The sequence below is a fragment of the Sprattus sprattus genome (genome assembly GCF_963457725.1).
Source record: "Sprattus sprattus genome assembly, chromosome: 13".
Lineage (NCBI taxonomy): Eukaryota > Metazoa > Chordata > Actinopteri > Clupeiformes > Clupeidae > Sprattus > Sprattus sprattus.
Genome location: NC_137911.1, coordinates 8809200 through 8824781, shown reverse-complemented (window position 1 = coordinate 8824781; position 15582 = coordinate 8809200). Strand labels below are relative to the sequence as shown.

The 15582-nt window shown below is 41.8% G+C and overlaps 1 protein-coding gene across 1 annotated transcript; it reads right to left on the bottom strand.

Moving 5' to 3' along the window:
• Positions 1-1084: 1084 nt before the first annotated feature.
• Positions 1085-3255, bottom strand: foxa1 (forkhead box A1; the record flags this gene model as incomplete). Its single annotated transcript, XM_080850012.1, has 2 exons — positions 1085-2329; positions 3184-3255. The coding sequence occupies 2 exons, from the start codon at positions 3253-3255 to the stop codon at positions 1085-1087; spliced, it is 1317 nt and encodes a 438-aa protein (XP_080706138.1).
• Between the last annotated feature and the right edge of the window lie 12327 nt (positions 3256-15582).

Below are 15582 nucleotides of genomic sequence, written 5' to 3'. Positions count from 1 at the left end.
GGCCTCCCAATGATATTGTTAAAAATCCCATTTAAAACGCGATCCGATCTTTTATCATGCAGGTCTTTGAGGCTCTGCGTTAGTTAGGTTTGGATTTTCTCTTGGTCACCTACCAATAAAATATGTAACACATTTTTTTATGAAATAAAGACAGTCATATTTCGATATAAACACCGAAGAAGAGAAAAATAACAGATAGGCTATGACAATACAATATAAATTAGCTTAAAACAAATTTGGCGTCTTTTGAATGTCCATTGAGGCAATATTGTATTTAAAAGTATTAGACTCCTAAAAAGCTACTTTATAATACTCTAAACATGGCGATAAGCCCATTGCATAGATTCATGATGTCCATAGTGTAATTAGAAAAATTACAACACTGAGAGTACCGTGATCAGATTTTATTTGAACGAAATAAATTAATCACATGCAAAGAGAAAAGGAAGAAGCAAAAACGTGAACGTGGCCTCCCTGGTTCTTCAATGAAGATTCAAAGTGCCTGTGTGAAGATGTCACCAACCACTGAAAGTATTTGCTTCATAAAGAAATACATATTTTTATTACTTCTAATGCAGTTCCAAGTTGGAATAAAGTTATTTTGATACAAGATTGGGATTGAAACGCTTTTGTCAATATAGTAAATAAAACGAAAATGTAAAGTATATGCCAACAACATAAAATTACTTGAAACAGGTGCTTTGTTTTTTGTTTTGATTTCATGTTGTTTTTGTATTTTTTAACCTGCAGCACGCGTTCCACAACACCACATTGACCTTCATTCATGCACATTATAACACATGGACACATTCGTCGTTAGAGACTACAAGTTTTGGGGAATACAACATTATTTTACAAGTTCAAAACTGTTGGTTTAAATACACTTGCGATGATTTACATCTGGGGTATACAATCTTTCATGGGAACACGTTACAGTATAATAGTTTATAATACACGTACACATTTTTACATTTCAAAGTAACAGTCCTTTATGCACTAGGTGCATGCAAAAAAAATAATAATAAAATATAAGATAAAATAAAAAGATTCTGTCGGTCCACAGCTCAGTAAAATTGAGAGGATACTAAGATGTGTTGAGGACCGGTCTGGAATACACACCTTGGTAGTAAGACGCCTCTATTGCCGAAGGGTCCATAGTCGCTCTCCCGGCCATAGATGCACTGCCAAGGGGCAAGCTGGAAGACATCCCTGAGCCATAGGATGAATATTGCAGTGCTTGTTCGTAAGCTTTCATGTCCAGTTTGTGCTGTTGCTCCGATGAGGACATTAAATTATTAATGGAAAACGGGTGGTTGAATGAGTAATGGGGGTCTCCTTTAAGGTGCAGCTGGGTCTCATGGCCCATAGAATGCTGGCCCAACGGGATTGAAGACAGAGACGTGGCCGAGCTGGCTGCGGGATGCAGGGGTGGCCCGCTGCTCTTTAGATCAGAAGTGGGGTTACCGCTTCTGTCCAAGCTGTGAGGACTGGACGACTGATTGGAGCTGGAAATTGAGCTTGGGTCCATGTGCCCTGGTTTGGAATTGCAACTGTCGTTCGAGGGGGAGCCAGAACCGGCAGTCTGGTCTTTCCTTCCCTCACCTCCCTTAGTTACAGGCAACTTTTTCACATCACACTTAAAGCGCTTCTGTCTGCGGAGGTAACAGCCATTTTCAAACATATTTCCAGAATCCGGGTGCAAAGCCCAGTATGAACCTTTGCCTGGCTTATCGGGCGACCTGGAGACTTTGATGAAACAGTCATTAAAAGACAGCGAGTGTCTGATGGAATTTTGCCACCTTTGTTGATTTTGGCGGTAGTAAGGGAAGAGATCCATTATCCATTGATATATTTCACTGAGAGTGAGCATTTTGCTCGGTGACTGCTGAATAGCCATAGTAATAAGCGAAATGTACGAATAAGGGGGCTTGGCATGTGGGTAACTTCTTCTGAAGGTCTTGTTCTCTCTTGCCCTGTTCAGGTTGGTTTGGGCATAGGTCATGGGACTCATAGTGGGGCTCATACTAGAGTAAGGATTCAATGCGTTCATGGAAGCTTGCTGAGCCGACATGGCGTTCATATTTGTGGGACTCAAGGCTGTACCCATGGTTGGTACTCCACCGCTTATTCCATTCATCGCGCTGGCGGCGGACGGCATCCCTGCCATGGTCCCTGGGCTAAGTCCTGCACCCAAGCCGGGGTTGGCATAAGACATGTTGAAAGAACTGGAGGTCATATTCCCACTGGTCGACATGCTCATGTAACTGTTCATGCTGTTCACGGAACCCAGTCCTGCGTTCATGCTGGTGTTGGTCATGGGTGAATATACCTGGAATAACAACGTTTTAACGCTCCATGAATATATTATGAATTTATAATATTAACATCCTTTGAATGCAGACCCTAAACAATATTTGGTTGGCTTGCCCATTCACATCTATATTACTGATAACGACGTGTACATTTTATTGTGAGATATTAATGTTATTCAACGAGCACACTTAGGAATTCAAATATCAAACAGCATTAAGTCAAAAATGTACAAATATGGTAAAACTTGGTAGATAGTAAGAATGCATATCATAACTTAATAAACAATTATAGGCAAGGTCCATTGCAGGTATGTAAGCTGTGCATGCCCTACATGCGTAAAAAGAGTCATTGCTCGTGCGAATAATTTAATAATGCATATTTTGGTGTAGGATATCCAATCTTGGAGATTTAAAACATTTTTTTTAACTTTTTTTTTGTAGTTGATAAAGTAGCCATGACTATATGATAAAATGCACACATACTCTATATTGAGGGATACAGTTACCGTCTTGATATTTATATATAAAAGTTTTAAAATGTCTTTTCTGGTACTAGAAAGGAGGCAAGAAAGTGCTCTGTGCCCATTGTCAGGACTGGCACAGTAACGGCTTGTGGTAGGCCAACTGACGAGATCAGTGCTGCCCCCAAGCGAGTTCAACAGACCCATGCTGTTAAACGGGTCGCTTAGATGTATTTAGAATAATACTTCTTCTTTTCAAATAGACCCCCTCAACTAGGCTAAGATCAAGAATATATCTAAATTCAAAATTAAACTCAAAATAATATCTTTATACGAATGAGCCTTCTGTTAACTAGACTACTCTGTTTATCTAACAATCAAGTTAAAACAGGTTAAAAGTTATTACAAACCTCTTGCGCGTCATTATAATAGCTGCTCCAGTCGGGAGCTTCGTGACCTTCCATCTTCACAGTGCCCAACATTATGATGGCAATCCGCAGATGGTCAACATGCAGTTCCCAGACCCAAGTTTTCAGAGAAATATATGTCCCAGCTTATTGGTGCGCTGTCACCAGCGGGATGTGGCTTGAGGGGGTTCGTCAAAGTGAGGAAATGTTGAATGCACTGTGACTTGAGAGCGGTGTTGGAAGATCTTCCCCCTAGCTGTTACGTCGAAAGCGGCACATCCCACTTTCCCAGTTCGTTTGGGTCGCTGTGGTGACACCTACACGCGCGTTGCAGCTGCTGCGTCTCTTCTAATAAAATAACTTCAATGGATGAGCACACAATATACAGAAAATATACAATATGTGGATAATTATTCCATGCATAATTCAACATATATTATACTGATGTAAATCTGTGAAAGAAACATGGCAACCAGTTACAACTATATCAAAAATAATAGCCAGTTGGCCTTTAATTTAACTTTGGTCATGACCAAAACATCAGGGAGAAATCGACCAACTGAGGGTTTATAGGCATATAAGCTAATAAAAAAAGACAGACTGTTTTGAAGTTGCCCCTTACAGTTTTGGTTGTCAAAAAATGTAAACTCTTTCAGAACTATACCCTAATAATTACCCCATAATTTCGTACGAACGCTGCAAATATTTCCAGGTCTATATTCCCGTGTATTCTGCATCCTTATTATTTGATTCACACACACATAGCCTATAGATAGCCTATATAAGAGCGCATGAAACAGAAAACTGTGCATACAGGAATAAACTGTCTTGTCTTCCCTTCAGAGTAGTCCTAAATCATACAACAAACTACGATCCACAACTACAGTTGCCAATCTACAGAATCGTTGGACATGTTTGCCACAGTGACGTCAGGGAAGCAGGTACATTACGCGTGAATAATCATAACAGGCTACCAGTATGCAGAGTAACACAGGCCTGCTTGTTGTATTTTTAAAGGGGTTGGCTACTTTGCATTAGAGTGAGTCTTTAACAAAATAAAATAACAATGGAAAAAATATAATTTTTCGTTTGTAAGCTATTATGCAATTTCAGCATGGGCCTGCTTTTTTGGTGCTGGTAAATTGGAGATTGTCAGCTCTGCTTGGACGAAATATGACCACTGGACAAAATAATTTACAGATCTGCACAGATTCACTGTTACCACACTCGCACATCTACACACACACACACACACACACACACACACACACGGATGCACGCATGCACACAAACACTATATGCACACACAGAAAGCCTTATTTCCCTAGTCGCGTGCTGTTTCTGACATGGGTTTACAGTTACCCAACCTGTAAACTCGTTAATGAGCGAATGACATCGATAATTATCCACTTACACGGGATTATCTCCCAGTGATCTCTAACAACATTAGAGAGGACACATTGATTTGCCCGAACCGTGAAGCAAAGGAAATTAAGCACGGTTTTATTCACTTAAAGGAGGGTGTGCGTACAAGGCTCACACGATCCTCCTGAACTGCCTATTCAATGATCGACTCGATTATATGGACCCTGACGAACCACTTCCAAACCATTAGGCCTACTCCGATTTACAACGACGTCGACTACGGTTTTCATTTTTTCATTTTTTTTTTTTTAATGAAAATTGGGCCTTCTATCTAGTGCAACAATAGGCTGAATAATTGAGCCACAGTTTTGGAGCCGATAAAATGCAGTTCTTCAAAATGCTGTTCATTTTTTGATTAGCCTATTCTGTTCATTCTTATTTATTTCAGTAGGCCTAATACATTTTAGATCATTTCAGTGCATTTTCTTAATATGTTCCAGTGTTTGACAACGTTGGCCTGTGTTTTGACAAACACCAAACCTCACATTCATTTTGTTCCTCCGAGACCGTCATGGTGAACATTGAATATTTCCCCTATGTTTAGTATCCGAATTTGATCTAATAGGTTGACAATGGTCGTGTATGTATGATATCCAGGTACAATTGAACTCAGGCTGTATAATAGCAGTAGTCGGTAGTGTAGTTCAGTGTAGACCTCAGCCACCTGTGAACAGCATCTTCTATGATTATGATTAACTCTAGGAATAGGGCCTAATTGTTTTGTTTTGTCTAGGCTATGTTTTTACTATAGCATACTGCTGGATGGTCATTATTGACATAGGGAGTATAGGCCACACTAGCCTTTAACAAGTGAAACATGATCAACATTTCTAACACAAGTAGGCCACTTTAATCTCGCAAAGCTTTTTGTATCACTATATCTTACTGTGTAGTCGACTGTCGATCTTCTCACGCTCAAGGTTACATTTTACTATTTCGCTGAAAGTTCCTCAGCCTTGCGCTTGTGTGCTTTGGTTGCTAGGAGATGCCGTCTGTGTTGCTCAAAGTTACCCTACGTAATACTTTACGACCAGTAATCGTAGTGGCTAGTTCATCTTAAATTCAGATTCAATTTGTCCTACTAAATTAAAAAAAACTTTTAAAGTTCGTAGAGACTCGACCAACATTTCTAATCAGGTAAGGGAGCTGTTTAAGTTGTCCACTTCTTGTTCAGTCTTTTCTAAACGTGTGAAGTCGTAACTCATGCAGTGATGCAAGACATGAACTATTAACTGTCAAGCTCCTGCAGAAAGGAGTGGTCTGCGAGTCGCTGTACGGCTAATACTTTACCAACGACAATGTTAAACTGAAGTTTCGCTGTGAATTCGGTTTATAGTTTAGTTACAGTGACATATTTTGAATGTGTTAGTCTACTTATTTTGACAAGAGAATCAGCTGAGAAACTGGATCGCACAACATAAAACCTGCCACTGTTGCTCATGAAGCAACTGAGTAACGTCACGAACACCTTATTTTCTCCATAATTGATTTCAGATAGGCCTACATTTCTCAGGGAGATATTGGAGAAATGAATAACAAAAATGAATACATCTTTTACAAAAACGTTGCTGTTAATGAATTTCTCAGTAATGATTAACTTTCTTTCTTTCATACCGTCACTCAAACACAAACACACAAATGAATCATGTTAGCTAAAAGGGAAAGAAGGAAATATGCCAAGTAAGAAAGGAATACTGAAGCCCTGTGAGGAGCTGAGAATGAAGAGGGAAGTAGAAGCAATTCTCATGAAGTCCAAAATGGAGTACCAGCAAAAGAAGACCAAGGAGTTGCAGAAACAAAGTAGGAGCATCACCTTACCTTCAGACATATGTCACCTGCAGGGGTCAGCCGACCAGGTACCTGCACCCTCTGGTGATGCTCACCGCACCCCACAAAATCCACAGGAACCTGAGACTCCTGGTTTAATGGAGTTTAGACTGGATCTTCTGCTGTCACCCCCATCCTCTGTCCACTCTCGTGATAAAAATACATCAGTCTCACAGGGTCAAGAGAGTATGCACCAGACTCCTACAAACCCACCTGTGAACACTCCCGACAGACCTGTTGTCTTCAAGTCAGCCATAGCTCAGCTCGCAGGCACCACCAAAGCTGTGCCCATGTCTCAGAGGCCACAACCTCCACTGAAACCCCGATCAGAGAGGCCCTCATCAGGGCCCATGGTGCATAAGACATTGATCCGTTCTGGACAGGCGCCTGGCACCCCTGAGACCAAAGCGACAGCGTCACGTGTGCCACGGCACGTTTTCTGGCGCAGCAACCCCACACTGAGCTCTGACGACTCCAGCGAGAGCAATAGCAGTGACGATTCAGGCTCGGATCAGTCTTCCAGGGCTCAGTGCAAAGGGCGGAGGAGGATAAGAAGGAAAGTGCGGCCCATGCGTCCAACAAAGTTGACCTCTGAGAACAATACACCCCTTAGCCAGAAGGGCAAATTACCTGTCACCCCCCACAAGGTGAAATCCGCCACAGAACTTCTGGAGGAGGCCAGAAACATCACTGGTATGGAGGCTGAAAGCCAGGAAGAGGTAGACGGTACGATGGCCACAGCCAAACATTTGGTGAGGACGGGCCGCCGGACTGTGGATGAAATCATCGCCTCCTTGCAGAGTGAGCCCGTTGCCGTCTCAGCCTCTGACCATATGATCAAGGAGCTGATGAAACAGGTTCTAGGTGATGGCTACTTTGCTGATAATGAGGTAAGCATGGAGCAATGTAGAGATGTGATTCTACAGTTTGTTATGCATTTGTTTAATAGTGACATGTTTTATTTGTCCTTATGAATATAACTGTGCTCCACATGTGAACATTACTGATTACCCTAAATGTATTACATGTATTTAGAAGCTACCTCTGGAGAGGATTGTGGTTTAGGATTGGAGTAAGACACATATGTAGGCCATGGTAGTATCACATTGATAATAGTGGTGTGGTGTACCATTAACAACAGTTAACAATTTCAAGATGAATGTGTATACGTATGCAGAATGAACCATACAGTGTTGAGTGTATTGATAAACTTTTTGGTTATGTTGAAATGCCCTTGCAGGAAGAAGCTAGCGAAGGGAGAAAGAGTAGCAGACCTGCATCTCTTGAGGAGCCTTCGGTATGATCTTATCGTATGGTATCTGAGGGCTTATATATCTGTACAAAAATGGGTGTAGTGATGTTTCTTTTCACAGGTCTTTATCATACTCACTTAAGCTGTTCAAACCGGGATGGCTTACAAGTGTCATAAATACCTCCACTGGAGAGCAAGACTATTCTCATGGCCTTGTTAACATTCGAGCGGAGCTGGGACAAAGGGCCTCCAGCTGGGTCTGGAATGTGTCGCAGCAGAGGGCTTCCCACAATGACAAATGACTTTATAGATGTAGTACCTGATGCTGGTGATAGGGGTTCTTCAAATGATTTCTTTACCACATTTTCTCATAATTCCTTGCTTATGTGATAGGATAGAGTAGATTGATGAGATAAATTGAGGGTTAAAATCAAATTTGGCTGAATGGGATGGTAGGTGAATGAAGGTGATAATTTTGGACAAAATACACTTTCAATAGTGTTTATTTTTTCTGTTCTAGGGTTATTGTGTGAATGAAAGCCCTGGTTCACCAGCAGTGGCGTATGAGCAAATCCAGAGGATCCCAACTAGAGCCTCATCTTGCCTTGTGCCCAAAGGAGTCTACAAGATGGATAATGTAATTGAACAGTCTGATTTGAAAGAGGCAAGTGTCCATGTCATCTATATTATTATGAAGGAAAACTAACAAGATGCTGATACTGTTGTTGTAATTGAGCTCAGTTCATGTCAATTTGATCTGGGAGTTATACAAGTACCATCAATATACAGAGAATGCAAGCAATTGAACTGAATGTCAGGTCTACATTAGGTCCTATTACAGTTAACAAGGAGAGACTAGGGGCAGTCACTGGGTCTTGATCGATGCTAAAATATAGGCAATTTTCTCACCTGGACGTGGGAGTCTGCTGGCCGCGCCACGTCCTCTCTTGGTCTCTCCATTTGTCTGTCAATCTGCTCCTACTATTGACTCCAAGGTGTCAGGATTTCAGTGAGCAAAAAGAGTTTTTTTAAAGCCACCTTAAAAAAGGGTTTTGCTGTGTTCTTTTTTTTAATGTATCGTATGATCACAAAAGTACTTTCGAAAAGAATGAATCAGCAGGACCCATACATAGAATTTTTTTTTTTTTTAGACATCCCATAATGTGGCGTATGTGATCACTCCCTTTTAATTTATTTGTCTACAAAATGTTATACAAAGACAGAAAAAAACAGTCACCCAATAGAAAACATATCCCAAAAGCACTTTTCTCTCCAGCACAAGTAGCCGCACATGTTTAGGCACATGTACTGTACACTCTAATCACACTGCTGCAATAGCAGAATCTGTAGAATGGCTTCACAGATAACATGTAGGCCATAGTGCATTCAGACCCCTTCACTTTCACATTTTGTCATTGCATACAATCATTTTAAGTCTGGCACCGGTCAGCTTTCTCTCCACCCTGACCAGTCCCTGCCGCAGAACCGACCCCCACCCCACAGCACCATACCTCACCACTGTGATGGTATTGGACAGGTGATGAGCGGTTCCTGGTTTCCTCCAGATATGACTATTCAAATTGAGGCCAAACAGTTCAGTCTTAGTTTCATCAGACCAGAGAATCTTGTTTCTCACATTCTGAGAGTCATTTAGGTGCTTTTCTTGCAAACACCAAACGGCCTTTTCTGTGTCTTTCATTGAGGAGGGACTTCCGTATGCAGTGTGGACCAGGCTTTTAGCTAGGATTTTTTGAGTGGGGGTCCATTTTGTAATTGAACCTAACGCGGCGAAGCCCCAGTGACCCAGCAAAACTAGGGGGGTCTGGGGGCATGCTCCCCCATAAGATTTTTTTTGAAAATAACCTTTTAAATAGTGTCCTCTAGTGGGTTTAAGGAAGACAAATTAACTAATTTAGATTTATTATATGGCATAAACATATTGAAGACATCCGCTGAGATTTTGTTTTGGATATGTGTGAAGCAGGAGCACCCTGACCTGGGAGAGAAAGCTTAGGAGCAGCTATACCCTTTGCCTCCACATATTTATGTGAGGACTCCTTCTCTGCAATGACTGTGATCAAAACAAAGCAGAGAAACAGACTGTGCCTGGAGAAGAGCCTAATCACAGCAGTTGCCTCCCTTTTTTTGAAAATAACCTTTTAAATAGTGTCCTCTAGTGGGTTTTAGGAAGAGAAATTAACACATGTAGATTTAAAATATGGCACAAAAATAAACATATTGAAGACATCTGCTGAGATAGGTGCTAATTATAGTTAATGTCAGCTATCCTCTGTTCAATTTTCAAACTCCCTCACTATATGACTTTTTTTGCTCGAGCAATATTCCATGACAAATGATACGATGCCAACGTGACCGTTTCAGAGTACTTCGTACATTAAAAAAAAAGCCGAGTCTGTTTCTCTGACTGACGTTTCAATTCAAAGTATGTACCTTGTGCTTGCACAGCTCTGTGCCTTTAGGAACTCCTGGGCTATGTTAGCATTGTGTGTGGAGAGAAGGCGCTGTCAGGCGCACCAAGTTTGAGGCTTTAAAATGCGACGGTGACGTCTGGCATATTAAGCAGAGGGGTTATCCATTTCGCTCCGCAAATAATTCCTTCCATTCAGGCAAGAACGTGCGGTGTTTATCTTCATATTTTCGTTTAGCTTTACGCTTTGCTGGATCCATGGCATTATTTTAGTAGCTACTGCTATTCTGGCTAGCAACTCTCTGCGACTGGGTGCACACATTAGAATGTTTCATGTTTGGAACATTAACGTTACTTGAAGACATCTCTCAAGATCGCGTGATCACACAATATACATGAATAAATTCCCCATTCAAATCGGACAGCTTTTTGTCTGTATTTCGTGCAAAATATGCATTTTAGATGTTTATTTTACAATATGAAAATTCTGTACACCAAGAGGAAAGTCAGTGAGCAGCACTCGCGCTGGAGCCGAGCCACACGTCAGCCGGCAAAGAGCTGCATGCGGCTCGCCACCCCTAATAGCGGTAAACTGTTGTTTTACGTGTTGCAACGTGATTAGGCTCATTAACGTTTGAACAATGTTGAGAGTTATTGTGAACACGTTTAAAAAAAGTTTGACTGAGTGAAAAAAGGGACGAAAAACTTAAGGCGTCTGTAGGGCGTCTGCCTAAAAGTAGTGCGTCCAATTTCTTATTATTTTAGAACAGTGCGTCCAAAAGACGCACGGACGCATGCCTAGCTAAAAGCCTGGTGTGGACACATGTGTCCAATTTCCGATTTCAGTCCGATTTAAATCGGAAATTGGACACATGTGTCTCCCCAAATCTAGATTTCTTGTGTCCGACTTGAGTCCGACTGGACTCCGATGTAAACCCCTGGATACACGATTCGATTCCGCTGGGAAACGAACTAATCACGCATGTGTCTCTCGAATCTAGATTCCAATTGGACAACAACAACTTTTGCACGTGCTTGAGATCCTGCCCACAGACATATACATGCATCATATGTGTCTATGATATGATAATCGCTGCTAGACGCTCAGTTCTTGTGCTCCCTCTCATTCACTTTGAAATACTGAAACCGAAACTGAAACTTTGAAACTGGAACGCAACTGTTTTGGACAGAACGCGCTAATTCAGGGGACAAATATTTTCATATTAATTTTCCACCAGTTGTTAGTCATGTAATCCATTCATATCGATGTGAATCAATCAATACTAATACAACTTTAACTGTGGTGTGTTTTTGTTTCATTTCACAACGTATTTACTGTATAATCAACGGTAGCAGATGTAAACATTCCGCATTTGATTTGAACTGACGCGGCCAAGATTTGGATTTGTCACTGCCATGTGCTTTGAGATAAAGCAGTTAACCCCCCATGGAGACCCCATGGAGAGAATCGGATCGGATCGGAGTACTGCCATCATGTGCACGCACTGATGGCCACTCTGCCATAAAGCCCAGATTGGTGGAGTGTTGCAGTGATGGTTCTCCTTCTGGAGGTTTCTCCCATCTCCACACAGGATCTCTTGAACTCTGCCAAAGTGACAGTCAGGTTCTTGGTCACTTCTCTTACCAAGGTCCTTCTCCCCCAAGTCCTCAGTTTGGCCTGGTGGCTGGTTCGAGGGAGAGTCCTGGTTGCACCAAACTTTTTCTATATAAGAATTGTATGGGCCACTGTGCTCTTGGGAACCTTAAATGCAGCAGGAATGTTTTGTGTCCATGTCCAGATCTGTGCCTCAGCACAATCCTGTCTCTGAGCTATGCAGCTAGTTACTTTGACATCATGGCTTTTTGCTCTGATATGCATTGTCAGATGTGAGACCTTATATAGATGGGCGTGTGCCTTTACAAATCATGTCCAATCAGTTGATTTTACCACAGGTGGACTCCAATCAAAGTGTAAAAACACCTCGAAGATGATCAAGGAAATGGGAGACACATGAGCAAAATGTCAAGTGTCATAGCAAAGGGTCTGAAAACTTGTCAATGTGATAGTTTGTCCTTTTTAAGAAACCAGCAAATAATTCTAAATCCGGTTTTCGCTTTGTCATCATGGGGTTTCTAAATAGATTTACGAGGGAAAAAGTTAATTCAAACTATTCTATTAGAAGGCTGCATCTTAACATAAAATGGGGTTTGAATGCCCTCTGAAAGGTTATTCTTTCCTTAATATACAGTGCATTCAAACATGTGAAAGCCACACCATCATTCTACTATATTCCTATTATTGTCTGCACAATATGTTTGTATGTCTTACTGATTCTTCTTGCAATGTAAATATCTAATAGATATCTGCATACAGTTTATCTTTTTAACTGATTGTGGAAAAGCACCTACATTTATGTGTTACATGATATCCTGCCTTTTCTACATAGAATGGCTTTAACTGACAAGATTAAAAGCATGGATTATTATAGAACGAAGAAGCCACATTGCAGTAAGATCCCAACTGCATTCATGGATACATTGCAGTTTTTTTTTTGTTTGATTTATCCATATTTAGATAATAGAAATAGGAAATTAGAAAGAGCTATGTTCTTGCTTAGTGAGTGACCTGCTGTAGTATGAACTAATGTTGTATATATGCTTTGCAAAGATATCTGCTTTTACTTGTCCACTGTTTAAATTGATGTTGCCAGAAGCATAGCAATGTGGGGTACATATTCCTCATAAATATTTTGACTATCAACCATCAAAAGCTTGCAGACATGTATATAATAAGGAAGCGTTTCCAACTGAAGAGCCACTTTGGAAAGGATCAGATTTCTTTGCATAGTTCATTTCCTCAAGATCCTTACTGGCTGTTTATGGATTACTCACAAAGATTGTTGATGGTTGTGTGGTGTACTCATCCTGCAGACCTAACACTGAAAGAAAGTTGGTTTACTGCTGGTACTGATGAGCCTTACTTACCAAATGTATTATATCAAGTGACTTGAGTGTGATGCACAGTGTCTAGGTTTCCTCAAACCGTTGACAGGCCACAGCCACAGTGATTAGTAATGAAGTTCCTGACCGTTGTAAATTGTCTGTAAATTGTCTGTAACATGTTTGTGTTGCTGTTTAAGGATGCCAGCACAGACAGATTAGAAGCTAAAGGAGAGACCTTTCCAATGAAGAAGAGGCAGCCAAGGGTTCCATTGTTCCCCAGCAACATTCAGGGCCTTGCTCATTTGGCAACCTGGACTCCAAAAACAGAGTGAGTTCTATACTATGTGATAGTGATCGATGATTAGTTTGTATTTTCAAGTTAACTTGAGTTTATATCCCCTGCTATTCTCCAGGTTCATTAAAATTGTCACAATTTCACATATTTATTTTTTAAAACCTTCCCTTTTTTTTATAAGACGGATATATTTTTGGTGTTCACGTCGTCAGAGGCGATACCATGCCACAGCTTCAAGCACATGCTCTGTGGAATATGCTTGTTTCACAATAGCACACTGAATTCGCAGTAAAAGTCTGACTCATGATCTCCCAGAGCTGTTTACATTTGTGTTTGTTTTGGCTGTTTAAGCTAAGAGTCCTCAATGTCTCTTTTTACCTGGCCTAAACGCCTCACTTCTCTCAGTGACCCTCTGAACTTGTTATCTCTCTCTCTCTCTTTGTTATGGGGGCGTTAAGGTGGCCTTGAGGCTCAGTGATGCACGCAGAGTTTCAGGTGGGCCGTGAGCCTTCTCTCAGCCTTCCATCCCCACCCTCCATTTAATTACCCCGCTCACTCACGCTGCGTAGGCGGCAGTTGCCCTGTCTGGAGCCAGCACGCCCATGCAGCTCCTCCCACTCTTCCTCCTTCTGACGCTCTCAGCCAGCACGGCTCACCTGTCAAAGGGTAGATTACCACCTGTGACGCTAGACCTCTGTCATTCTTACCACACCGCCACTTCTTCTCCCCCTATTTCCCATACGTCTGCAGTGTTGGAGGGGGGGGGCTTTTATTCAGGAAGGATTGTGGAGAATGACAGGAGACGAGTGGGATAGAGGGATAGGAGTGGGATTGGGATCAGGATCGGGCACTTGGACCTGTATGGTTGGGATGGTACCGCTAGCGCCACACCTCCCATTGTTTTTTCTTTCTCCCTCTCTATCTCTGTCTCTCTCAGTCTCTCTCTCTGTCTCTCTGCCTCCACTCTAAACAAGTGCTTTTTAATTACTACCTTTGTAAAGCAGCCAGAGTCACTAAGAGGCTTCGACAGGACACGGTTGAGGTGTTTTATAAACCTATGGCTAGATGGATAGGGAGAAGGGTGGGACTCTGGCGCTCGGCAGCTGCGGAGGAATGTTCCCCTTTCAGAGGCGGCGGAGCAGATGACTTTGGGGTGACCTTACAGGTCTGTCACCAGGGTTTATCTGTGGCCAGAGAGAGGTGATAAATCTGAGGACTGACAGGCCATGATGAACGGAGCAGCCGCCATAAATTGCCCCTGTCAGACCTGGAGCGTGAAGCATAGGCACGGCAGAGAGTAAGAGAGAAAGAGACAGAGAGAGAGAGACAGACAGACAGAGAGAGAGAGAGAGAAAGAATGAAAGAGAGTCAGTAAGTGAGTGAGAGAGAGAGCGACAGAGACAGAAAGAGAGAGACTTTTCCATTTCCAGTGGGCTGTCTGCTGTGAGCCCTAGCACACAGGCCACACACAGAGCCAAGGTCTGTGTCATTCTCTGTCTTTCCCCCTCCCTCTCCCTCTCCCTTCTCTCTCTCTTATTCATCTCATTCCCCCGTCTCTCTCTCTTTTGCCCACCTCTCTTCTCCCTGCCTGTTATATCTTCTTTTCTTTATTTTTTTGCTCTGTCTCCAGTTCAAAGAGCAGTGAGAAGTTATGGCAGAGCGGACCTGTGTAAATAAACCTGCGGCTCTTCTGCGAATCCTCTGAGGGATCTTCTCCTCTGATACAAAAACACCCCTGACCTCAATCATGCTACTGGTCCAAACACAAAGATGTCATTTTGCTATTATGAGTCTGTGTGTTTTGACACGTGAATGTTTCAGTACTATTCAGTGCAATGTTCTTTTCCATGTGTCTTCACAACTTTATGTTGTGTATTTACAATGATGTATGAGTCTCCGTTAGTGAATTGCCAACTATTGTGCTGTAGAATAATTGTTGTCACAATAAGCATGAATTGTATGATTTATTTTATTTGTGGGTGTCAGCACTGCAAATCTGTAGGTGCTTTTTCTTTGTCAACATTTCACAATGTATTTTCATTGCAAGTCAAAGGGGCGGCTGGATGTAATTTACAATGTCAGAGTAAGTTCATATCTCAGGAGCTTTATACAGTAACTATGCATTAAAAGCCATTCATTACAGAGAACCAGGGCCAGACACCATACATGTCAACTTTTATGGATTTTCCGTACATTATACAGACTCCCCCCTTGCTTATAGGCGCATACGAA